The sequence below is a fragment of the Mytilus californianus genome, unplaced genomic scaffold, assembly GCF_021869535.1.
Source record: "Mytilus californianus isolate M0D057914Y unplaced genomic scaffold, xbMytCali1.0.p SCAF_49, whole genome shotgun sequence".
Classification (NCBI taxonomy): domain Eukaryota; kingdom Metazoa; phylum Mollusca; class Bivalvia; order Mytilida; family Mytilidae; genus Mytilus; species Mytilus californianus.
The window spans coordinates 271,589-297,145 of NW_026262700.1; the positions used below are offsets into that span (position 1 = coordinate 271,589).

General features: G+C 35.5%; 1 protein-coding gene across 1 annotated transcript; it reads left to right on the top strand.

Moving 5' to 3' along the window:
* The first annotated feature begins 14,592 nt into the window (after positions 1-14,592).
* LOC127700166 (salivary glue protein Sgs-3-like) lies at positions 14,593-19,542 on the top strand. The gene is made up of 4 exons (XM_052203587.1): positions 14,593-14,625; positions 17,700-18,043; positions 18,110-18,845; positions 19,507-19,542. Exons 1-4 carry the CDS (start codon positions 14,593-14,595, stop codon positions 19,540-19,542), a joined length of 1,149 nt encoding a protein of 382 aa, XP_052059547.1.
* The last annotated feature ends 6,015 nt before the right edge of the window (positions 19,543-25,557 follow it).

Sequence of the window (25,557 nt, forward strand, 5' to 3'; positions counted from 1 at the left end):
GGTTGATGAAACCAAATTTCTTGGGTTAATTTTCGATAACAAGTTTACCTTTCTACCCCATATCAAAATGTTAAAATTGAGATGTTTAAAAGCATTAGATATTTTAAAAGTTGTCGGCAGCACTGACTGGGGTGCTGATCGCAACATTTTACTTAATTTATATAGATCTCTAGTTAGATCTTAACTAGATTATGGCTCTGATAGGAAGTTCTACATACAGATGTTCGATGCTGTGCATCACCAGGGTTTGCGTCTCTGTCTTGGCGCCTTTAAAACCTCGCCAGTTGAGAGTCTGTATGTAGAAGCTGATGAGCACTCACTCTCTAACAGAAGTTTGAAGCTTGGACTTCAATGTGCTGTCACACTAAAAGCCTATTCAGATAATCCTGCCTACAGCTGTGTTTTTAATGCAATTTATGAAGATACTTTTGCAAAACATGAAAACAAAATTCCTTCGTTAGGTATACGTTTAAAACCACATTTTATAGCTACTTTCAATTTAAAATCTGTTGCTCAAGTTGAACCTTGCAAATGTCCTCCATGGGAACTTCCCAAACCAAAAATGATATTTGATCTTCGTGAACACAATTAAAATATAACAAATCCTCTTTTAATACAACAACACTATGCTGAAATTAAAGCCAATTATTCAGATTTTTCAACTGTCTATATTGATGGATCAAAAGATGATGACAGAGTTGCATCTGCTGCTGTCTTCAGGGACAGAGCTGCAACTCTACGTTTGCCATCTGATGCATCCATCTTTACTGCTGAAGCAGAATCAATAATTTTGGCTTTGAATATTAATCCAAATTTATTATATGTTCTGATTCACTTTCATGCTTACAAGCTATAAAAAATACTAAAATTAAAAACCCAACAATTCTCAAAATATGTAATGAGGAATTTAAAAATTCTTCTTAAAGAAATAATATTTCTATGGGTGCCGAGTCATGATGGAATCTTTGGAAACACAGCTGTAGACCTTGAGGCAAAGAATGCTTTGGGTGACCCTTTATCTAACTGTGATATACCATATACTGATTTTAAATTTAATATTAGAGAATACGTTTTTAATATATTGAAAAATGAATGGAGTAAAAAAGATGATAATAAATTACATGAAATTAAACCTAATTTAGGTAAACCTTTCAAAATTGTATGTGCAGAAAAGTTCAGTGTGTAATTTCTAGATGTCGTATTTGTCATACTAGAATATAGCAACTGCAAGTATACTATTAAACATGTTTTAATTAATTGTCTTGACTTTGCTGATATTCGTAGGAAGCATTTCAATGTCAATAATATGTATGATTTATTTAATAGTGTTCCATTTACAAATATTGTTTTATTCTTAAAAGAAGTTGGAATATATTATAAAATATAAAAATGTTATTATATTTCAAACGATTTTAATTTTTATCACGTTATCTTACTGTTGATTTTTTATTTGTAAATAATCAATTTGCTTTAGTCTAGAATTTTAGTTTATTGAAGGACCCTTTTGTCTGATTTTAAAATATGCTTTAAAATGTAAAAATATTCGGATAAGCTCTCGCCACGATATAGCCTTTTTGTTCTAATGCGGCGTAAAGCAAACAACAATCAATCAATCAATCTTTACTGAATATTTTAAAAAATCTTGCACTTCAGGTGATGTGGACTATCAGATAAAATCTCTAAACTTTTTAACAGCGGCTGTTCTGGACAAAGAAAAAATAAAAACCAATATATGGAACAGTATGTCTGGAACATCTGCCCAAAGAATTTGGTATTTTGAGAAAGTAAGGTAAAGTGGAACATTATCTAAAATCTTAAATAAAAACAAGTACATGAAATAGGTTTCGGATGTTTAGAACTAAACTTGAAAAGCCAATCAAAGTGGCCCTTGTGTGAAAAAAAAAATGACATTGTACCAATTTTGTCTCCATTGCAAGTGAAATATGAACACATATCAAATCCACTCTTCGTTGATTATATAAGCAAATTGAAAAAAAAAATATTGTCAAATTCAGCAATAGGTGAAAGGCTCGATAAACCGGTTTTTACAGTGTTACATTTTTATCTCTCAATTTATTACATATGTTTATTCATTTGAAAGAAAAAATGAAAACTATCCTACAAAATTGCCGGCATTTATAAAATACGTCTTTCATGCTTCTACAGTGCATGGATATTTATCATAAGTTTGTGTAACTTGAAATACATTTTTGTAAAAAAGAAACAGTTGGTAACCAAGTAGAAAGTTAGATTAACATCGATTTTTTTTTCTAATTGAGTAGGGAGGTGATAGATCTGGTAAATGCAGAAATCGATGACACGGATTTAAACCAGGCCATGCATGGCAATGTGTTCGAAGGATTCTTGAACATTTTTAAAACCTTCCTACCAAGCATGTAAGTATATTCCAAATAAACATTTTGGGGGATTATATAACGTGTGACCACCCATTTATAAAGTTCAGCATTGAGAAATATCATAAAATTTTTAAAATTTATTTAGATATTGAGAAAATTGCATACTGCAATGACCAGGTAAAACATAACTTAACAAGTACTAAATTTAGAATACCCTTCAAATAAGATACCAAGTCTATATCTAATGCAACTGAAAAAAGGTCCTAATTTCTGAATGATGTGAATTGCCCTCCAAATGGATAAAACTATAAATTATCGCTCTTTCACCTTTGTCTGTATTAGACTAAACAGTTGTATCAATACATTAACACTTCGATAAGTAACATCTCTTGATCTGAGATTCTGATATTCTATCAGTTGATCTATGGTCATAGGTCTGTTCTATGTTCCTTTGGAATTTCAACCAAAGATGAAGAACTGGATCTTCAATCACCGTATTTGATACTTTAACTACATAAGTGTCCTTACACACAACGGTATATTGCTTGGTCTTCAAAGTGCTCCACGAAACCTCTTTCTAAATTATTAACATCTACTTTATCAGCAATCAAAGACGGGCTTCAAAGTTATTGTGAAACTGCCAATTCTAGAGGTGGCGTGAATCAGATGTTGATACTAAAAAATTCCAAAGATCTTTGAGTACATACTTCAAAGTTATTGTGAAACTGCCTATTCTAGAGGTGGCGTGAATCAGATGTTGATACTAAAAAATTCCAAAGATCTTTGAGTACATACAATCTAACTCACTTTCATCTTGCAATAGTATTAAAACATTTGACTTTTCTACACTTTACACAAGTCTTCCACATTCCAGACTAAAATACAAATTGAAAGAGTTGGTATTGCTTTGTTTCATAACAAAAGAATGGCCAACGTAGATACAAGTATCTTGTCTTAGGGAGGGATAAATCCTACTTTGTAAAGGATCACTCTGATTCAAACAAAAAAATCTCTGAAACTGACATTATCAAGATGCTTGATTTTTTGATTGACAACATATTTGTTACCTTCGGAGGACGTGTTTTTCAACAGACTGTCGGCATTCCAATGGGAACCAATTGTGTCCCTCTTCTTGCCGACTTGTGTCTTTATTATTATGAGGCTGGCTTCATACTGGAACTTCTTAGGAAGAAAGAGAGAAGTTAGCAATGTCCTTTTACTCTAATTTCCGCTATATAGATGACGTTCTTTCACTAAATAATTCAAAATTTGGTAATTATGTTGAACGCATCTATCCCATCGAACTAGAGATAAAGGATACAACAGATACAGTTAAGTCGGCCTCATATCTTGACTTACATCTAGAAATTGATAGTGAGGGTCGGTTGTAAACAAAACTTTACGACAAAAGAGATGATTTCAGCTTTGCATTGTGAACTTTCAATTTCTAAGTAGCAACATTCCAGCAACACCTGCATACAGGGTATATATCTCCCAATATTCCCGTGCTTGCATTTCCTATTGTGATTTTCTTGATAGAGGGTTGCTGCTCACAACGAATCTATTAAACCAAGAGTTCCAAATGGTGAAGTTGAAGTCATCCCTTCGTAAATTTTATGGACGCCTTCACTAGTTGGTTGACTGTTTAACCGTTTCACAAATGATATCGGATATGTTCCTTACGTCGTACCTACAATCCTCTTCCCTTTCATGAAAGTGACCAACTGAATTAAGACTGTTTACCGGATTTGTTATATCATAAGCAACACGACGGGTGCAACACGTGGAGCAGGATCTGCTTACCCACATCCTGCACCCCATGCTTGACAATTTCAACAAGTTCTTCATATAGGTTAACATGACTGGTTTTGTTTGCATTTGAAAAGTTTTTCTTGAAATGGTTAGAACAGAAGACTGCTAGATCTTGATCGACTATATTGTTGATTAGAGACAATATTTCAGATTTCAGTTTTCTGATCGTCCAGTTATTTGCGTCATTAAAATTGATTTCATCTTGATGAGTAATGAAAATAGGAACCTGGTCCTTAGAATTCCGTCGTAGGAAAGCTATATAGTTACTCTTACTATAATGTGTAACATTCATACCCCGTTCACACCATGCAATTTTAAACCGGGTTCGATCCGAATTAATTAATCCGGATTAAGTTCCATTAGTGTGAACACGTTAAACTGGGGCGAACCGGGATTAAAATTACCCCTCATCTGAGGTGGAGTTAATGTGGGGCGAACCCGGACTAGTTCCCATAGCGTTACGTGACGTTTTCTGCCGTTTGTCATTGCCAATATCAGGATAGCCATGGATGCCGAACAAGATAATATTTCAAAAAAAGAGAGGTCTAACCTGAAGTGACCAGGAGACGAAGGCTTTACTTTCAACGTGGGGAGAAGGTAAAATTCAGTCAGAATTGGACAATTCAACAAGAAACACTCGTATATTTTCTACAATTATAAGATCAATGGGTGGTTTGGGGTATCTTCGGACGGCACCGGAATGTAGACAAAGAATTAAAACTCTTAAAAGAAACTACTTTAATGCAAAGAACAGCAACACATTGAGTGGAAATGGCAGAACAACTTGTAGATATTATGATGAACTTGAGGACATTTTAGGAGGGCGCCCGGCAGTAACTCCACCAAAAGTTAGAGACTCCTCTGACAACCATAGCTCGAGAAAAAATTCTTGTGTTGAATGCAGTGAGCCGGAAGATGAAAATGGTGATATGGACAGTATTTTTCAACAGCCATCAACTAGCAGTTCTTCTGCATGTTCTGTGACCATGGTACCAGCAACCGTTTAACTGATTACAGACGTAAGTATAAAACAATACGGTTGTACATGTAGTATATTCCACTGATATTTCCCCCAAGGGTGACTGGGGAATAGAAGTATGGTCACCATTGGTCTTCCTCCGACCGGCAGTAAAACCCTTGCTAAAGTGGGGCGTCCGTTTGGCTGTGTAGGATGTACAAATTTGCAGCCACGTCCGGTCAGAATGGGGACGTTAAATCCGATGCCTCGTGTAAAGAGAGTGCCACGCTCTTTGCACGTTAAGAACCCTTGCAACAACTCTTTGAGGGGTCCGTAGGTGACCTACTGCAAGGCTAAATTTCTGTCCCTATCCAATATACCCTCATTTCCCGTGGTAGTCTAAATTTCTCCGACCTTAATCCCGGTCGCCCCTATTACAGAACCTACCTATTGTATTTATTGTTTTTTGTTAAGTCCTGAATATGCATGAAATATTTGCCACTGGACGTTAAGCAACCAACAATCAATCAATCAATTCCATTGATATTTTATTCCCATTATTCTGCATGTAACACAGCGAAAATTCATTAAGGAAGCGAACAGTATTCGTGCGTTTGTTCAGAACAAATATAGCGAATAAATAAGTTTAGCTTAGTCACAAAATTGTTTATAAAATTTTTTAAAGAAAATAAACAAAATGATACAGGCAACAAACAAATATTAGTAGCCCGATGTTATGCATTAAATCCCGTTATTGACGAAAGAAAAGATGCTACTTCCAGCTCAGGAATCAGTGACGAAAGTGTGAATGAAAACGCCGTCGGTATCACTGCTGTAGACCCATTTCTTCAGTTGAAAACATTAAAGAAAATTGGTTTTAATGAACTAATTTTGACAGCAAAAGGCAGACAGTGGGAAACAGACTTACGAATGATTCCTCCCCTTAACTTTCACCAATGTACGAGTATTTGGTTGTGAGAACACAAAAATAGGAAGAGGGAGTCATGAAAGGAGTGAGCCACAAGAAAATGAAATCATATCAGTTTTTTAAAGAAGGACATATTAAAACCTATGAAATTGCTCGGGGATTTGGAAAAGTATGGGTAAAATCCAAAGTTGTGGCATCAATGAAACATGAGATGTACAGAATTATTGTGGTCTGCAAAGATGATGGTGATGTTTTATATGGAGCTTGTGAATGTCCTGTAGGGTATGTTTAATATACATAAATAAAATAAGACTCCTCTCAAATGCCCTTTTCTGATTAATTTCTTTTTCCAACAAGTGTAAACATTGTGACTGTAAAGGTACATGTATGTAAAGTGTGTTTTACTTTGTTTCTACAGTACTACATTTTTCAATTTGCTGTACCTATTTTTTTTTACACTGGCAGTAAACATGTATTTATACTTACACTAGTTAAGATCTTTTATCATGAATTAAATAAAATGTTAAAGAAGGTCTTGTAAATAAGGGAACAACAATTTCACTTTAAAAAAGGAGGGTTCAGAAAATATTCTAAATAATTAGTATGTGATCATTCTAGTGACGTACAAAATGGTGATCTAGAAGTGAAGTGTCCAATCTGTAAAGTTAACATGAGTTTAGATGATGTATGTTCAGAAACTTCTTTTTATTTAACCAAATCTCAGAATGGAACTATTACTTTGAAAAAAAATGCTAATTTCTTTTATCAAGTTCAAGGTCAGATATATGTCGCTAATTTGAAATGGGTGGACTTTGTTGTGTGGTTTGGATCAGAAAGAGAGCTGTTTGAACAGCGCATTACTTTTGATTCAGAAACGTGGTTTCAGGGTTGTTTACAAAACCTTGACTTATGCTACAAGTGGGCATTAGTTCCAGAGCTTTTAACAAGAAGAGTAAAGCGCAAACGTCAATTAATCAGTCAAACAAGATGGAAAACATTAAAAAATGAATTGTCAATTGATATGAATAGTTACAACATGTACAAGGTCTTTATATTTACATTTTGTACAAGCACATGATGAATGAAAAATATAAGTACTGGATACGAGTTCCTAATTTTCGTCTTTTTGTTTATCATTATCAGTGTCAGATTTTGGCGGAACAAGTGGCGGTAAAAACCCTGTTAAAAATGACACAACTCTAAATATCTGACTTGCAACATGGCTTAAACTTAGAAAGTAATACACCATTCAATATATGATAGTTTTTAATTCGGCCAATGGCCCTCTCTACATGGATTCTCACAGAAGCTATGTTTATTGTGTCTTCAACAGCTTGAGCAGATAACTGTTTGTTAGTCCCTTTAAATGGTGGAATGTTTAAAGTAACACCTTCATGCAGAATGTCAGTAATCTCAAATCCCCTGTCTGCCATAACATTGTCTCCTGGTTGAAGTAAATCAAGTAAGCCACTATGTTTGGTGATTTCTTTGTCCGAAACTCTGAAAAAAAGTAACATTACCAGTCGGACTAACACCCACTAAAACTTTATATGTATTATGGTGTTTGCAGTTAGACCACGTCTGTGATTGTGCAAGCATTGACGAAGGAATTTCCACAAACACTTCTGTACAGTCTATGATAATCCTAGTAGTAAGGTACAAGTTAAATGATTTTGGCATTGTATTTAACACCTTTTCTTGACTAGGGAATGGGAATATCAATGGCAATTCAACGTTTAAAAAATTTATCCAAGATGTGAATATTTTTGAAAAATGACTTTGTGAAATTTCAAATCGTTCAGCAAGGTCTCTCACAAATAATCCTACTTTAAAACGAATGAGCGTCATAAAAAATTCATCTCGTAGAGTCAGTTTTCTTCTTGGACCAGGTCGCCCACCTTGGGTTTGATAATGTTTATAATCGTCAGTTGTGTCATTTTGTCCTCTCCAATACTGTAGCCTGGATGCCTTAGATTCCAGATATTCAAAACAAGCCATAAATGTTCCATAGTTAGGAAAACCAGTATAGAATGCAATTGCATCATTGTCATCGTTTATTTTTTCCAAACTAAATCTTTTTTTCTCAAAGTATTCTAGTTGCTCTTGCAAATCATAAATATTTTTGGATGCAATTTCCAATTTCTCATTAAGAGACTTAATTTTTGTTTTTAATAGTTCAACCGTTTCTTGAATATCAAGACTAGTCAAATTTTTCTCCAACATTATCATTGTAAAGCTATAGTTGTGTTCAGCAGGAGAAACTGTTAAATCACTTTGATCATGCATTCTGTCTGTGTGGTTTTTGTATTCAAATACAAGTTTTCATCTGCCTTCTTTGAATCAAGCTGGAAAAAAAAAATTACAGGCTCTGTGAAAATTATGAGTGATTTGGTTGCCTCCCCCCCCCCCCCCCAAAATTGCAAGTTAAATTCATGTCCTATTAGGAGAATTATATGTAATGTACATGATATATGCAGCATTTCCTGACAAAAAAAAGCAATAATAAAATCCTCGCAATAATTTCGGAACTTACAGTAGTTATTTCTTGTAAACATTTATCATTTCTGTGTACTTTATCTATTTTTATCATGTTGAAGTTCATTATCTTGATTATAAATAAAAAAGATGTGATATGAGTTCCAATGCGACAACTCTCCATCCAAGTATTTAAATTTTTTTTGTAATAATTATAAGTAATTGGTAAAAATACTGCCTTTAACACGGCGCCTTGGCTCACACCCTATATGAATGAATCATCTGCTTATATTACAGATACTACTATCTTAGTTATATATCTTACTTATATTTAAAGTTGTTAAAGTAAAACTTGAAAAAAGAAAAGCTTAAAATTATGATCATTACCTCATCGTCTTTGATTGGCTCACACCAGTAAAGGGTTTCAGATTGTACGTCATCGTCATCTCCAGAATCTGTATTAGTTCGTGTCATCACTTCAAAAGGTAATCTTTTTTTTTTGAGATTTTCTCTTGGACTTTAAGTTAGCCCAATCAAACACTGTTAGCTCCACATCAGGCTTCAAAGACAATCTCTTTCTTGCAAGTGAGATAGTGATATTTTCACTTCTGAAGTGATTTTGACAAATAACAGTGTTATTATTAAATGAAAAACCATCTCGTCCATCATGCCTCTTGATAAGACTACAACACCGGTCTCTTTTATGCTTGTCAGAAAGAACAGCTTTTGGAATATGGAACATATGATTGATTGATTGTTGGTTGCTTAAAGTCCAGTGGCAAATATTTCATGCATATTCAGGACGAGAACAAATTAACAATAAATACAATAGGTAGGTTCTGTAATAGAGGCGTATGGGGTTGAGGTCGGAGAAATTTAGACTGCCACGGGAAATGAGGGTATATTGGATAGGGACAGAAATTTAGCCTTGCAACAGGCCACCTACGGACCCCTCAAAGAGTTGTTGCAAGGGTTCTTAACGTGCAAAGAGTGTGGTACTCTCTTTACACGAGGCATCGGATTTAACGTCCCCATTCTGACCGGACGTGGCTGCAAATTTGTACATCCCGCACAGCCAAACGGACGCCCCACTTTGACGAGGGTTTTACCGCCGGTCGGAGGAAGACCAATGGTGACCATACTTCTATTCCCCAGTCACCCTTGGGGACTGGAACATATGAATTCCTGATGGCACACCATTTTGCAGAAAGGCAAAATTAAAAATCCATAAACACTACACTGCTTTCCCCTTGATCTTTTTGTGACTGATGTAGCCATGTTTTATCTACAATAAAAATGTTTAATCTCCTAAATTGCTATACCAAATGTTATATAGACAATGTGCTCTTTTAAACTATAAATAATAAATTTATCAAATACCCAGTATTTAGTTTTAATCAGCAAGTAAGATGGGTCAGAAGGACAAAACATCATGCACATGATAATTTGAGTTGATACACCCCCCTTTTTTACTTAGTGCCAAATAAACAGTTTATGCCTAAAATGTAAGTAGTCAAACATAAACGACAAGTATTTTACACATATTCATACTTTAAAATCATGATTTATTTTCATTATGTTGTCAAATCTGAACCTTATATGAATCTCTTTCTTTTTTACAAACACACGTGTTGTACTGCTGAAATGTAAACAAATGAATGCACACACGATTTTTCATTCATCGTGTTGATTTTATAATTATTTCCAATAAATAAACTTACCAGATAATGCTGAAAGTAACTAAAGTCGCTGAAAAATTATGTTTTCTCCTGATTCAGTACGTTTAAACAGTCGAAAATGCAGTATTTTGTTGATTATCGGTGTAGTTGTTTTTACACCCTAAGCCTCGATTTCGACTAACTTCCGGGCGATTATAAACCTCGGAGCAGTCCGGAGTAACAACGATACGAAAGGGGTCTATTGGCAATCATACCACATCTTCATATTTCTACATTTCTATGTATACATATACTTACAAAACGCTATGTTTGAAAAAAAATGTGTCAACTATAAAATTTCAACATAAACACACACTTTCAATTAGACGTATTTTACATAAACATTACATACATTATCAGTTCTTCTATTACTGTCTGTTGACTCTGCATCATATCACAATATTCCTTCATTGTGATACATGAAGGACGACGTAACAAACTTATTTAAAAAAAGACTTCATAATTTTAATACCAGAAGTCACTTACACAAATATGTAAATGTTTATAGTCTAATCCATGAATAAGAAAAGCTTATTGGTAACAGTACTTGTTTATGAGCTGAAATCACATTTCAAATCACTATATCCCTGTGTTTCAATGATTTGAGATGAAGATTAATTGGAATTACTAGTACACGATCAATCACTTCCGGTAACATTCTTCTGAAGGTCTTCCACAGTTTTTAGAATTTCCCCCTCACCTATTACTGTTTTGGTGAACGATTTTAAATTGGCCGATTGTTGAACACAACATGTATTGTTTTAAGAATACAGTATGCCTGTATCAATAATACCTGGAATTTTTAATTGATGGTATAAATTAGTTAACTAAGTGACAAAAGTTCTTTGATAATATCACAGAATTCGTGATTTAAATTATATTGTTGACTTAGTTGTGCTGTTCCCATTAAACATTTATACATTTCCGGTTTGGGAAAAATTGAATTGATAATGCAGAGTTCTGGGCACAAAATGATGTTAATCTGTTTCTAGTAGGATATCAGTCAATGGGATTTGTCTTACCATACTGTAATATGAGAAGTAGTTGAGAGTGTCAGCATATTAATTATACCAAACTTTATGTTATCAAAAACATTCTTAAATGAAAAGCCATGCAGTGTTTTTTTTTCCATTTTATAGATGAATTTTAATAAAAGGATATACTTATTTGGTAGACGAAACAAATCTATAATTAAGGTATTTCCTTTCACTATAAGGAAAGACCTTACTGTATTTCTTCTGATTATTATTATTCTTCTTTCCGCTCAACTGTAATGACATTTCCCCAAAAAATTACGCGACATGTTAAAATGATATTAGGTATCTAGTATCGGTTAACCAAAAGCTATCTTGTGGTAAGGGCACGACCCCGTTATATTTCCTTTATAGCGGTTATCTCCCCTAACACTTAAAACCTTGTTATCATTCTAACTCAATACGTTTGGATCGAAAAGATTCAACGACTCGTTGGTAGGTTTTGCCCCTTTCAAAATTAACCAATGTCGGTTGGCAACTAAGACTCAGAAACCGTAAGTTTTAGCCACTTAGGATCTTCACCAATGATCATCATTTCACGTGACCATGAAAATTGACAAAAGGTCAAGGTCGTGACATAGATTTTGACGTTAGTTTGTTATCGGATTTACTCAATAGCCGTAAAAGATGGCTGATGAACTATAACAGAAAATGTGTGTCTTGGCAAGATCTACATTTGTTATGTTGGGTTCATAGTTATTGGACCAACTTTTATGAACCAAGGGCACCAAAACTGTTTTTCGGTACGAAATGATTGTTTGCTTATAACTCAAAAGAGGTTAGAGATAGAAAAAAACATTGAATTGCAAAAATGTTCATCATAATAAGATCTATAAAATTAGGTCAAGGTCAACGGTCAAGGTCCCTAGCAACGACATAAAACACCTAAGCAACCATATATTTTTGAACGTTAAAGGCTATGAATAATATAAATATAAAATTTTAATACTGGAAATGACATTTTTGTCCCTAGCAACGACATATAAGTCCTTGGCATTCACTTATTTTTTTTTTAACTTGAAATACTATGAATAGTATATATGACATTTAATACTGGAAGTATTGTTTTTTGTCCTTAACAACCACTTGTTATGAACATAAAAATCGTAAGCAACCATTTATTTTTGAACTAAGAAGGCTATCAATTAAAGATTTCTAGAAGCCGAATTGGTTATACTAGAGTGACACACGAGTATCTTTTAAACAATGAAGATGAACCACAATGTGTACCTTGCAACTGCAAGTATACTATTAAACATGTTTTAACTAATTGTATTGACTTTGCTGATATTCGTAAGAAGCATTTCAATGTCAATAATATGTATGATTTATTTAATAATGTTCCATTTACAAATATTGTTTCATTGACATTCTTAAAAGAAATTGGAATATATTATAAAATATAAAAAATGTTGTTATATTTAAAACGATTTAATTTTTTATCACGTTTCTTAATGTTGATTTTTATTTGTGAATAATCAATTCGCTTTAGTCTAGAATTTTAGTTTATTGAAAGACCTCTTAATTTGGATGAGGAAAGGCTTGGTGTTGGGCACCACAACCCTTAATTGCACTAATACACATAGCGACAGTTTGGAAATGAGCAATCTTTTGTTACTGTTAATACTTTTGCATATTTCATTTCCCTCTATGCATGATGAAGTATATTGGAATAGTCTCACTGTTGTCTATTAGCATTCTTTAACAATGGTCCAGATGCCTGAGGTTTATTTCCCTCTATGGATGATGAAGTATATTGGAATAGTCTCACTGTTGTCTATTAGCATTCTTTAACAATGGTCCAGATGCCGGAGGTTTATTGTTTACTGATTAAGGCCCTAAGGAAACTGGCTGTAAAATGTCAGTGCCCCATCTTAAAGTATGCTGCGTTTGAAACCTACGATCTTCAATACTTTTTCAATGCGACGAATACCTGTATTGATGGTTAAACCGACGTCCTCTGTGTCTTCCTCGATAGTTTCGAGATCCTCTGCTTCTGTCCAGTTCTTTTCTTAGGTCATCTAGTTCTCTTTTCAGTTGAGATTTCAGATTTATCCTTAGTTCCAGCTTGATGTTCCTATCTTCTTTCCTGTTTTAGGCATATCTGAAGCCTTTTGGTATTCAGCAGTCCATTTTGATAGAATGGGTGAGGGGTACAAGAAATGATTTTACCAGAAATATGAACATTCTGTATCACTTTTACTCTTTTCGAATGTTGGCCTGTTGCAAGGCAAAATTTCTGTCCCTATCCAATATACCCTCATCTTCCAGTGGGAGTCCAAATTTCCCCTACCATAGATAGTCTATACTTGTGTGGACGTGGCGCGCGTCTGGCGTATTAAATATTTAACCTGGTACCTTTTGTTGGGTATTATTTTCTCTGTCCTATAATTTCTCCCATTTATTTGTATTGTAGTCATGTCATGCAACGTTGTCATTTTAATGTTAGAACTAACATTGCCATTAAAGCAGGTGTTTGGCATGCCAAAAAACCAGGTTCAACCCACCATTTTTTTTTTCTTAAAATGCCCTGTACCAAGTCAGGAAAATGGCCATGGTTATATTATAGTTCATTTCTGTGTGTGTTACATTTTAATGAAAACATTTTGAAAACAAACTGACAATACTTTTGCAAATAAACAAAAAAGAAAATACATACATGTACAACGGTACACAAAACACAATCTAGAAAACTTACGACTGAGCAAATATTGATTTAGATCGTATACTATTATAACGGGAAAAATAGTTATAGTTACTTCTTTTTCATACAAAATAAAAGGAAATATGAAGTATGTGTAAATGGGACAGCAACCAAACAACACACAAAAAAAGGAAGAATAAAGTTATCTTACTACAGTATTCATACATATTTAACTACTTATATTCTATATAAATATACCCTTTTCTTGAAGGATATCTAATGAATGTCTTTTCTTGTAGTATTAGATTTTGCAATCTACGTCTTTATCAGCTATCCAACTGTCAAGGCAACTATTTAAAGGGCATGTTAACACTGTATCAGGCACCCCAAAGGATGGGGCATACAGGCTTGAAATAACTGCTCACATGGTACGGAACATCATTTTTATACTTATCTTATTTACTGTATTCTCCTACATTTATGTATCTGCGTTCGCCGTGCAAGATCAACATATAGCGACAAAACCCATCAATTTGATGTTTGGAATATGTTCAAGTCCTTCAAAAAATATTCTAGCCATCAAGCCGTCAAAACTTGTAGCTGAAATCAAACCATCGATCCTATCGACTTGCAACCACATTTGATTGTGCTTCAGGCAGGCTGACGATGACCCAGACAAGATGGAAGAGACTTGGAAAAGTTAGTTGTTCCATGTCTTAAACAGGACACTTCTTTCAAGGAAAGATCATCACTAAATGCGGACAACCTCACGGAGTCCAAAAGCACCAAGAAAGAAGAAATGACTAAGCAAAGACAGCCAATCTGATACCGCTTTTGAAACTTATTATTTGGGATATACGCCCTCTTGATCTTTTCTGTCCCGCTTGGGCCTTGGAGACCACTCAATGAGGTTAAAAAATTGCCCAGAACGACTGGCATTTAATTATTCATCGATGGTTTCCCAAACATTGGACGGAACCAGAAGACTACTGCTAACGGGAAACTATCATTTTCTACAAAATGTATCCCCCAAGGGTGACTGGGGAATAGAAGTATGGTCACCATTGGTCTTCCTCCGACCGGCAGTAAAACCCTTGCTAAAGTGGGTCGTCCGTTTGGCTGTACGGGATGTACAAATTTGCAGCCACGTCCGGTCAGAATGGGGACGTTAAATCCTATGTCTCGTGTCAAGAGAGTGCCACGCTCTTTGTACGTTAAGAACCCTTGCATCAACTCTTTGAGGGGTCCGTAGGTGACCTGCTGTAAGGCTAAATTTCTGTCCCTATCCAATATACCCTCATTTCCCGTGGTAGTCTGAATTTCTCCGACCTTAATCCCGGACGTACCTATTACAGAACCTACCTATTGTATTTATTTTTAATTTGTTCTCGTCCTGAATATGCATGAGATATTAGCCACTGGACGTTAAGCAACCAACAATCAATCAATCTACAAAATGTACAAAGAGCACCGGCAGATGGACTGATTATGAAAAAAGTTATACGGCTTTGGATGTCTGAACTGAAGTCGCTTTCCTTGCCAGCAATCACCAGCAAGTACCCTACACTAGCAAATGTTAAAATATGTGATATCTTAGACTATTCGTCAGGATGGAATTCCAACTAATGGATCAACAGAAATGTACTCAGTCACTAGAAGATCTTGACTGGACAGGAAAGTCGTGAAATATAGAGAAACAATCGTGTCATGAATGCAGTAATGTTCGATCGCAGGTTCCACAAATTCCTATCGGAGATCATCATTGTAATCAGGAATAAAATCTTCTTCTTCCTCAATTTCTGCATACTTTACTGCCTTTTGTACAATATCTTCACATAAGCAACACGACGGTTGCCACATGTGGAGCAAGATTTGCTTACCCTTCCGGAGCACCTGAGATCACCCCTAGTTTTTGGTGGGGTTCGTGTTGTTTGTTCTTTAGTTTTCTATGTTGTGTCATGTGTACTATTGTTTGTCTGTTTGTCTTTTTCATTTTTAGCCATGGTGTTGTCAGTTAATTTTCGATTTATGAGTTTGACTGTCCCTCTGGTATCTTTCGTCCCCCTTTTTCTTCTTTTTCTGTGATGTTGGTGGGTTATCCATGGCAACCACATCCCCGGATAAGGAACTGATTCACTTATATTCAATGTCGAGCATGTGCCCTATAGATAACTGACCGAAATGAATATATGAGGGGATTGATTGATTGATTGTTGGTTGCTTAACGTCCAGTGGCAAATATTTCATGCATATTCAGGACGAGAACAAGTTCACAATAAATACAATAAGGTAGGTTCTGTAATAGATTAAGGGATTAAGGTCGGAGAAATTTAGACTACCACGGGAAATGAGGGTATATTGGATAGGGACAGAAATTTAGCCTTGCAACAGGTCACCTACGGACCCCTCAAAGAGTTGTTGCAAGGGTTCTTAACGTGCAAAGAGCGTGGCACTCTCTTTACACGAGGCATCGGATTTAACGTCCCCATTCTGACCGGACGTGGCTGCAAATTTGTACATCCCGCACAGCCAAACGGACGCCCCACTTTAGCACGGGTTTTACTGCCGGTCGGAGGAAGACCAATGGTGACCGTACTTCTATTCCCCAGTCACCCTTGGGGGTAATATATGAGGGGAAAATAAACGGGTATCACTAGGAAAAGGCAAACAAATTTAGATTACACTCCCGAAATGTGCTTCCAGTTGAAAAACAGCAGTAAAAGAGCTTTAGCTTTTGTTTGACTTCAGTTGTGCAATCATGTTTCAAGGCTGTCTTAACTAAAAGGAGTCTTATTTCCCACATGCATTATTTCATAGTGATATAAGTTAACTTAATTGTTGTATTCCTGAATTTTGTATTCTATGATTATTATATGACTACATGTAGGGTGTGAGTCATAAATGATCATGATTATACAAAATAACCAAAAGTTATATTCCTATATTCTGTGTTGACTTAATTCCATTTTGCAGCATGCTTGATCTTGAATCTTATTTTTTTTTAAATTTTATTTGAATACTTACAGTGTACAGTAAAACAGATCACTCCATTCAAACACTGTAATCTCTAGCCAGTCAACACTGAGGTTGTGAGTTTGAGGATTTACTATAGATTTAAATTGTGCTGTTTGAATGTTCGTATACAAAGTTAGCTAAAACACATGTGCTCTTAGTAACAGATGTAGAAAAAAATATGTTTGTATTGAACCTACATAAAAATATATGCAAATGGACATGATTTCTTATGTAGCTTAAGTCTAAACAGCAGTTATTCTTATTTCTTCATTTAATAAGGCCTCTTCCTTTGAACGGTGTTGTGGAGTATGTTACATTTAGTCTGAAACAATCCAATGGCATCTTATAGGAGTTACTGTCCCTAAAATGTTTAATTATAAGGTCAATTAATTATTACTGTAACTTGGTTCATTATAAAGCAATATGACCTTTTACAAAAGGTTGGGTGACATATGACCTTGAAAATGACAACCGGAAGTGAACTTGAGAAATCAGGAAGTAGCCATTTTTGCACTTTTTTCATGAAAAAGTACTTTGAATTCATATATTTTGTAATTTAAATACATTAACTAATCACACAAGACTAGAAATGACTTTTGATCAACCGGAAGTAGTAAAATTTCTCCCTTATTTCACTCAAAAGTATATCGAAACCACTAATGTATCGCATCAGTATCAAGTAACTAGCTTCATTTCAAAATTTCTTTCATGTGGAAAGACCTTCAATTCTTCTCGGAACAATTGGTTTTAAATTATAGTTATTTTTTCAACCAAGAGAGAGCAGCTCAACAGGCACCACAACTGCCAAACCTAGAAAGAGAAGCTCAACAGGCACAACAACAGCCAAACCAAGAAAGAGAAGCTCAACAGGCACCACAACAGCCAAACCAAGAGAGAGAAGCTCAACAGGCACCACAACTGCCAAACCAGGAAAGAAAAGCTCAACAGGCACCACAACTGCCAAACCAGGAAAGAAAAGCTCAACAGGCACCACAACAGCCAAACCAAGAAAGAGAAGCTCAACAGGCACCACAACTGCCAAACCAAGAGAGAGAAGCTCAACAGGCACCACAACAGCCAAACCAAGAGAGAGAGAAGCTTAACAAGCACCACAACAGCCAAACCAAGAGAGAGCAGCTCAACAGGCATCACAACAGCCAAACAGAGGCAGAAGCTCAACAGGCACCACAACTGTCAAACCAAGAGAGAGAAGCTCAACAGGCACCACAACAGCCAAACCAAGAGAGAGAAGCTCAACAGGCACCACAACAGCCAAACCAAGAAATAGAAGTTCAACAGGCACCAAAACAACCAAACCAAGAGAGAGCAGCTCAACAGGCACCACAACAGCCAAACCAAGAGAGAGAAGCTCAACAGGCACCACAACTGCCAAACCAGGAAAGAAAAGCTCAACAGGCACCACAACAGCCAAACCAAGAAAGAGAAGTTCAACAGGCACCACAACTGCCAAACCAAGAGAGAGAAGGTCAACAGGCACCACAACAGCCAAACCAAGAGAGAGAGAAGCTCAACAGGCACCACAACAGCCAAACCAAGAGAGAGCAGCTCAACAGGCATCACAACAGCCAAACAGAGAGGGAGAAGCTCAACAGGCACCACAACTGTCAAACCAAGAAAGAGAAGCTCAACAGGCACCACAACAGCCAAACCAAGAGAGAGAAGCTCAACAGGCACCACAACAGCCAAACCAAGAAATAGAAGTTCAACAGGCACCAAAACAACCAAACCAAGAGAGAGCAGCTCAACAGGCACCACAACAGCCAAACCAAAAGCAACAACAAAATACGCGAAAACCTGGAAAAGGGAAGGGACCACAACAGGAGCAGCTACAGGGGGCACTTTCTCCAAGGAAACAATTCGCTATATTGCCAGAAGTCAGACCAGTTGGTCAAAATGATAAATGTGGAAAATGCGGGAAGAAGTGTTCTCCTTTTCTTCTTTGGATCGAATGTGACAATTGCAATACCTGGTACCACAAAAAATGTACAAATTTAACTACCGCCCAGTACCATAAACTACAGAAAAGTAAGGAAGACTGGACTTGCAACTGCAAGGAATGAAGCAAATTACAGTGGTTTGTCCTTTTACAATACCATTTGTTTTACTTGTCAATTTTCTTAAATTCTTAAAATAATTCCTTGTTCATACCGTTGTCTGCCCAACTGTCAATCGTTCATCAACATGTAGTTAACTCAAAAATGCATTCACAAATTTTCATAAAACTTTGATGAATAAGTTCCCTTTTAACTATTGAAATAAGCTCCCTTTTTACTATTAAAAAAAGCTCCCTTTCATTTTTGTCAAAAAGCGAGACATAGGTATGCTGTTTCTGGCAGCGGCGGCATCAACAATGTATTAGTTTGTGATTAGGTCTACTTTATGGTGAACCACTGCTGGTAAGTCAATGATATTTGGTATGCAGTTGTATTAGTATTGGCACCTCTCAATGCCATCAGCCATGGAGATTATTTCGCCCCGCCCCCTCATTATGGTCTATTGACTTTGAGACTTTTGCTTAGTTTTCATGTGTTAGTTTGTGATTAGGTCAGTTTATGGGAACCAGTAGTAGTAAGTAAATGATAATTGGTATGCAGTTGTATAAGCATTGGCATATCTCAATTCCATTGAGAATTTTTGGCCCCGCCCCTTCAGTGATAGTCTATTGACTTTGAAACTTTTGCTTAGTTTTCATGTATTAGTTTGCGATTAGGTCGGTTATGGGGAACCACTAGTTGTAGGTCAATGATATTTGGTAAGCAGTTGTTTTAGCATTAGCACATCTCATTACCATGGAAATTATTTGACCCGCACCCTCAGTTATGGTTTATTGATTTTGAAATTTTGCTTAGTTTACATGAATTATTATTTAGTGTTTAGGTTTGTTTAAAGGGAACTTCTTATGATAAGTCCATGGTATTTGGTATGCAGTTGTATTAGCATTGCCACATCTCATTTCCATGGAGATTATTAAGCCATGTACCTTCAGCCATGGTTCATTTTGAATATTTGCAAAACTTGATGTTTAAGTGTTGCTATTTTAATTTCAACATTTGCATTATCGTAATTATCTCTGTGATAACAGTTCATTCATTCATAAAGATCTGATATGAAATTCTGGAATCCTGGAAATTTGATGATCATTGACACATAAATATTTCTCATATCTCAGCAATTATTTGACTCTGTTCTTTCAGTCATGATTGATTGATTGATTGATTGTTGCTTAACGTCCAGTGGCAAATATTTCATGCATATTCAGGACGAAAACAATTTAACAATAAATACAATAGGTAGGTCCGGTAATAGAGGTCAACTGGGTTGCAGGTCGGGAAAACTTGGACTGCCACGGGAAAATGAGGGTATATTGGATAGGGACAGAAATTTGGCCTTGCAACAGGCCACCTACGGACCCCTCAAAGAGTTGTTGCAAGGGTTCTTAACGTGCAAAGAGCGTGACACTTTCTCTAGACGAGGCATCGGATTTAACGTTCCCCACTCTGACCAGACGTGGCTGCGTACTTGATACATCCCGCACAGCCAAACGGACGCTCCACTTCGGCAAGGGTTTTACTGCCGGTCGGAAGAAGACTTGTAGTAACCATATTTCTATTCCCCAGTCACCATTGGGAAACAATATATATCTATATATATTTTAAATGATATTTTAGCAATTTTTGACCTGCTAGTCAAAAACGTTTTATTAAAATATACTTTTTCACTTTTTTGGTCTTTAGGAAAATGTTGTTTGTGCTGTACTTAGACCCCTCTACCAAGAAATTTGTTTTGCATGCACACGTATAAAAATTGCGGTTTTTATCCAACTCAATCATAGGTTTGAACGTTGTTTTCAATTTAGACTTGTATATATAGTTGCTTACATCCAAGTCTTTCGTTCGTTCGAAAATTAAATGAAGTATATTTTATGCTTTTTTCACGTTTTAAATATGATTGATTGATTGATTGATTGTTGGTTGCTTTACGCCGCATTAGCACAACAAGGCTATATCGCGGCGAGAGCTAATTCGAATATTTTTTACAATTTAAAGCATATTCTTAAAATCAGACAAAAGGTCCTTCAATAAACTAAAATTCTAGATTAAAGCAAATTGATTATTTACAAATAAAAATGAACATTAAGATAACGTGATAAAATTTAAAATCGTTTTAAATATAATATCATTTTTATATTTTAGAATATATTCCAACTTCTTTTAAAAATGAAACAATATTTGTAAATGAAACATTATTAAATAAATCATACATATTATTGACATTGAAATGCTTCTTACGAATATCAGCAAAGTCAATACAATTGATTAAAACATGTTTAATAGTATACTTGCAGTTACAAGGTATACATTGTGGTTCTACTTCATTTTTTTAAAGATATTCGTGTGTTATTCTAGTATGACCAATACGACATCTAGAAATAACACACTGATCTTTTCTGCACATAAAATTATTGAAAGGTTTACATAAATTAGATTTAATTTCATGTAATTTATTACCATCTTTTATACTCCATTCATTTTTCAATATATTAAAAACATATTCTCTAATATTAGATTTAAAATCGGTATATGGTATACCACAGTTAGATAAAGGGTCACCCAGGGCATTCTTTGCCTCAAGGTCTACAGCTGTGTTTCCAAGGATTCCAACATGACTCGGCACCCATAGAAATAATATTTCTTTAAGAAGAATTTTTAAATTCCTCATTACATATAAAATTTTGAGAATTGTTGGGTTTTTAACTTTAGTATTTTGTATAGCTTGTAAGCATGAAAGTGAATCAGAACATATAATAAATTTGGATTTATCTGAAGAAGCAATAAATTTCAAAGCCAAAATTATTGCTTCTGCTTCAGCAGTAAAGATCGATGCATCAGAAGGCAAACGGAGAGTTGCAGCTCTGTCCCTGAAGACCCATCAGTATAGACAGTTGAAAAATCTGAATAATTGGCTTTGATTTCAGCATAGTGTTGCTGAATTAAAAGAGGATTTGTTTTATTTTTATTGTGTTCACGGAGATCAAATATCATTTTTGGTTTGGGAAGTTCCCATGGAGGACATTTGCAAGTTTCAACTTGAGCAACAGATTTTAAATCAAAAGAAGCTAAATGTGGTTTTAAACGTATACCTAACGGAAGAATTTTATTTTCATGTTTTGCAAAAATATCTTCATAAATTGGATTAAAAACACAGCTGTAGGCAGGATTATCTGAGTAGGCTTTTAGTTTGACAGCATATTGAAGTCCAAGCTTCAAACGTCTGTTAGAGAGTGAGTGCTCATCAGCCTCTACATAAAGACTCTCAACTGGTGAGGTTTTAAATGCGCCAAGACAGAGACGCAAACCCTGATGATGCACAGCATCGAGAATCTGTATGTAGGACTTCCGTGCAGAGCCATACACTATAGAGCCATAATCTAGTTTAGATCTAACTAAAGATCTATATAAATTAAGTAAAATGTTGCGATCAGCACCCCAGTCGGTGCTGCCGACAACTTTTAAAATATCTAATGCTTTTAAACATTTCGATTTTAACATTTTGATATGGGGTAGAAAGGTTAACTTTTTATCGAAAATTAACCCAAGAAATTTGGTTTCATCAACCATTTTAATTGGGTTGCCGTACAAAGTGAGTTCTGGATCAAGATGCAATTTCCTTTTGTTACAAAAATGCATCCCGACCGTTTTTGAAGTGGAAAATTTAAACCCATTTTCCGAGGCCCATTCTTCAATTCTTCCAAGACAACTGTAATTGTCTTTCTATGTTATTCATATTTTTGCCTCTATAACATATTAAAAAGTCATCAACATACAATGAACCTTCAATATTACTTTTTAAAACTTCAACAAGGCTGTTGATTTTAAGACTAAATAATGTAACAGATAAAATACTGCCCTGAGGGACACCCATCTCTTGATCATACAGATCAGACATGGTTGAATTTACTCTAACATTAAATTGTCTGTTAGATAGAAAATTCGAAATAAAATTTGGCATATTGCCTTTCAACCCCACATCAAAGAGATCTTTTACTATACCATACTTCAATGCAGTATCATAGGCTTTTTCTAGATCGAAAAAGACCGACACTACATGTTCATTTTTCGCAAAACCATTACGGACAAATGATTCGAATCGAACAAGATGGTCAAGAGTACTGCGACCTTGGCGGAATCCACACTGGATATTGGCTAAAAGCCCATTGGATTCCAGGAACCAAACAAGGCGATCATTGACCATCCGTTCTAGTGTTTTACAGACACAACTGGTAAGAGCAATTGGCCGATATATTTATATAAATAAGGCCGTTAAAAGTTCTCGTTTGAATTGTTTTACATTGTCATTTCGGGACCTTTTATAGCTGACTATGCTCATTGTTGAAGGCCGTACCATAATTATGACGTCTTGAAAGGCTATCTATTATATTTTTTTCTTTCTTTGACGCCTTACATCGTCGCAGAAGGGCGTCAAGGCAAAAATTTAGAATTGCCTTCCCAGACGTCATAATTATATGGACTAGAAACCTTAAATTCCTGCTATGAGGACGAGATACTGATAGAATCCCACACATTTGTTTGTGGATTAATAAAATATATCATTGCGTGTTGTGTGATTGATTGTTGGTTGCTTTACGCCGCATTAGCACAACAAGGCTATATCGCGGCGAGAGCTAATTCGAATATTTTTTACAATTTAAAGCATATTCTTAAAATCAGACAAAAGGTCCTTCAATAAACTAAAATTCTAGATTAAAGCAAATTGATTATGTACAAATAAAAATGAACATTAAGATAACGTGATAAAATTTAAAAACGTTTTAAATATAATAACATTTTTATATTTTAGAATATATTCCAACTTCTTTTAAAAATGAAACAATATTTGTAAATGAAACATTATTAAATAAATCATACATATTTCAAGATACATTGTCACTTTCTTTTAAATGAGTTTCTTGAAGACAAAATGCAGTAGGTAAAAATGACTGAACTAGAAGCGTCAACTCGAGAAGATTTATTTTAAGACCTCGGCAATTCCATTGGATGATATTAGTCATGATTTGTTAATAGACGGGCGAATGCTATCGAGTTTGCCAGCATTCTTATTTCGCTCACCCTGAGATTGTAATCTTTCGGGTGGCGGAACACTTTCGATTTCCATTTCTGATTCGTCGTTAAGTGTTGAAAATCTGTTGTGTGAGGAGAGTCGTCGATCTCCAGGACCATGCGCAGCTGGTTTTACTCCGCCTCGACCCCTACCCCGCGACCTCGAATCAGAAGACTTCTGAGAGGATGTATTTGCTGGCTTATTTGGAACATCCTTCTGTTCTGGAGAACGAAGAGGAGACGGGGCTTTAGAAGACTTTGTACTGGATGTAGAAGATAAACTAGTTTTATTAGATGCAGATGAAGGAGGACTATTGGAGATGGAAGAATCATCTATGTCACTGGGAAGATCCCAGACAGATTCACCGCCCCAACTGTCTGATTTAACTGTATCTTTTTTATTTGATTTCTTTTTTTCATTTTTTTTTAGATGACATTGAGCTCTGTAAGGAAGATTGAGTTGACTGAGTACTGGTTTTAGTAGGTGTTGGTTTTCTTGGAATTAATATTTTATCGTTAGGTTCTGTTTCAACAGGCAGCATTGTAAATGTCTCAGCATCAATTGGCCAGGTCATGCGAGTTTGTGTATGCTCGTGACTAAATGAGCGGACAACTTTGCTGGCGTACGATGGTCTGTTCGAAACAAGGAGATCATTCGAAACAGAAGCTATCTGTTTAGCTTCTGGGTAACTGATGTTTCTTTCTGTTTTAATTTTGATAATATTTTTTTCTTTAAGGTAAACCGGGCAGTCCCTAGATGATGAAAAATGGGATTCACCACAGTTTACGCATTTAGAAGATTCAGAGCTACAGGTTGTTCCCTCGTGTCCTTCGTCAGAACACTTGAAGCATCTCTGCGTACCACGACATTGTTTGCTTCCATGACCAAACTTTTGACAAGTGAAGCATCGAATTGGATTAGGGATAAACCTGTCAACTCTGATTCCGAAGCAACCTAAAGTAATAGATGGAGGAGGAGTTGGAGTTCTTAATGTCAAAAGATATGTATTTAATTTGATTATATTTCCATTCTTTTTTATTTGAAATCTAACAACATCAGTTACACCTTGGCTTGAAAGTTCCTCACAGATTTCTTCCACGGTAAGGTCACCAAGGTATTGACTTCTGTCTCGAATGATCCCCTTACAGCTGTTCAAACTGTTGTGAGGAGAGGCAGAAACATGAAAGTTTGTAATTGTTGTCAGTGTAAGCAAATTTGTTGATTGACTTTTGTTGGAACATTCAACCAACAAATTGCCTGATCTCATTTTTGAAACTTTTTTTACAGTACCAGCAACGCTTAGAATTTGTTTGTGAATCACAAAGGGAGATATTTTGGAAATTGGTTTTTCATCTGTTCCTTTTATTACAATAAATCTGGGCCAACTGTCATCTTCGTGACAGGGCACTGAATCATCACATTTTCTTTTTTTATGTATTAAAGCTGATTTAGAGGGTTGGTTTTGTTGTGCCATAG

Coding starts and splice junctions, on each gene's coding strand:
- LOC127700166 (XM_052203587.1), top strand. CDS start 14,593: ATGACCCAGACAAGATGGAAGAGACTTGGAAAA. Junction 18,044..18,109: donor CCAAGAGAGAGAGAAGCTTA/ACAAGCACCACA, acceptor GCCAAACAGAGG/CAGAAGCTCAACAGGCACCA. Junction 18,846..19,506: donor TATTGCCAGAAGTCAGACCA/GTTGGTCAAAAT, acceptor GTTTGTGATTAG/GTCAGTTTATGGGAACCAGT.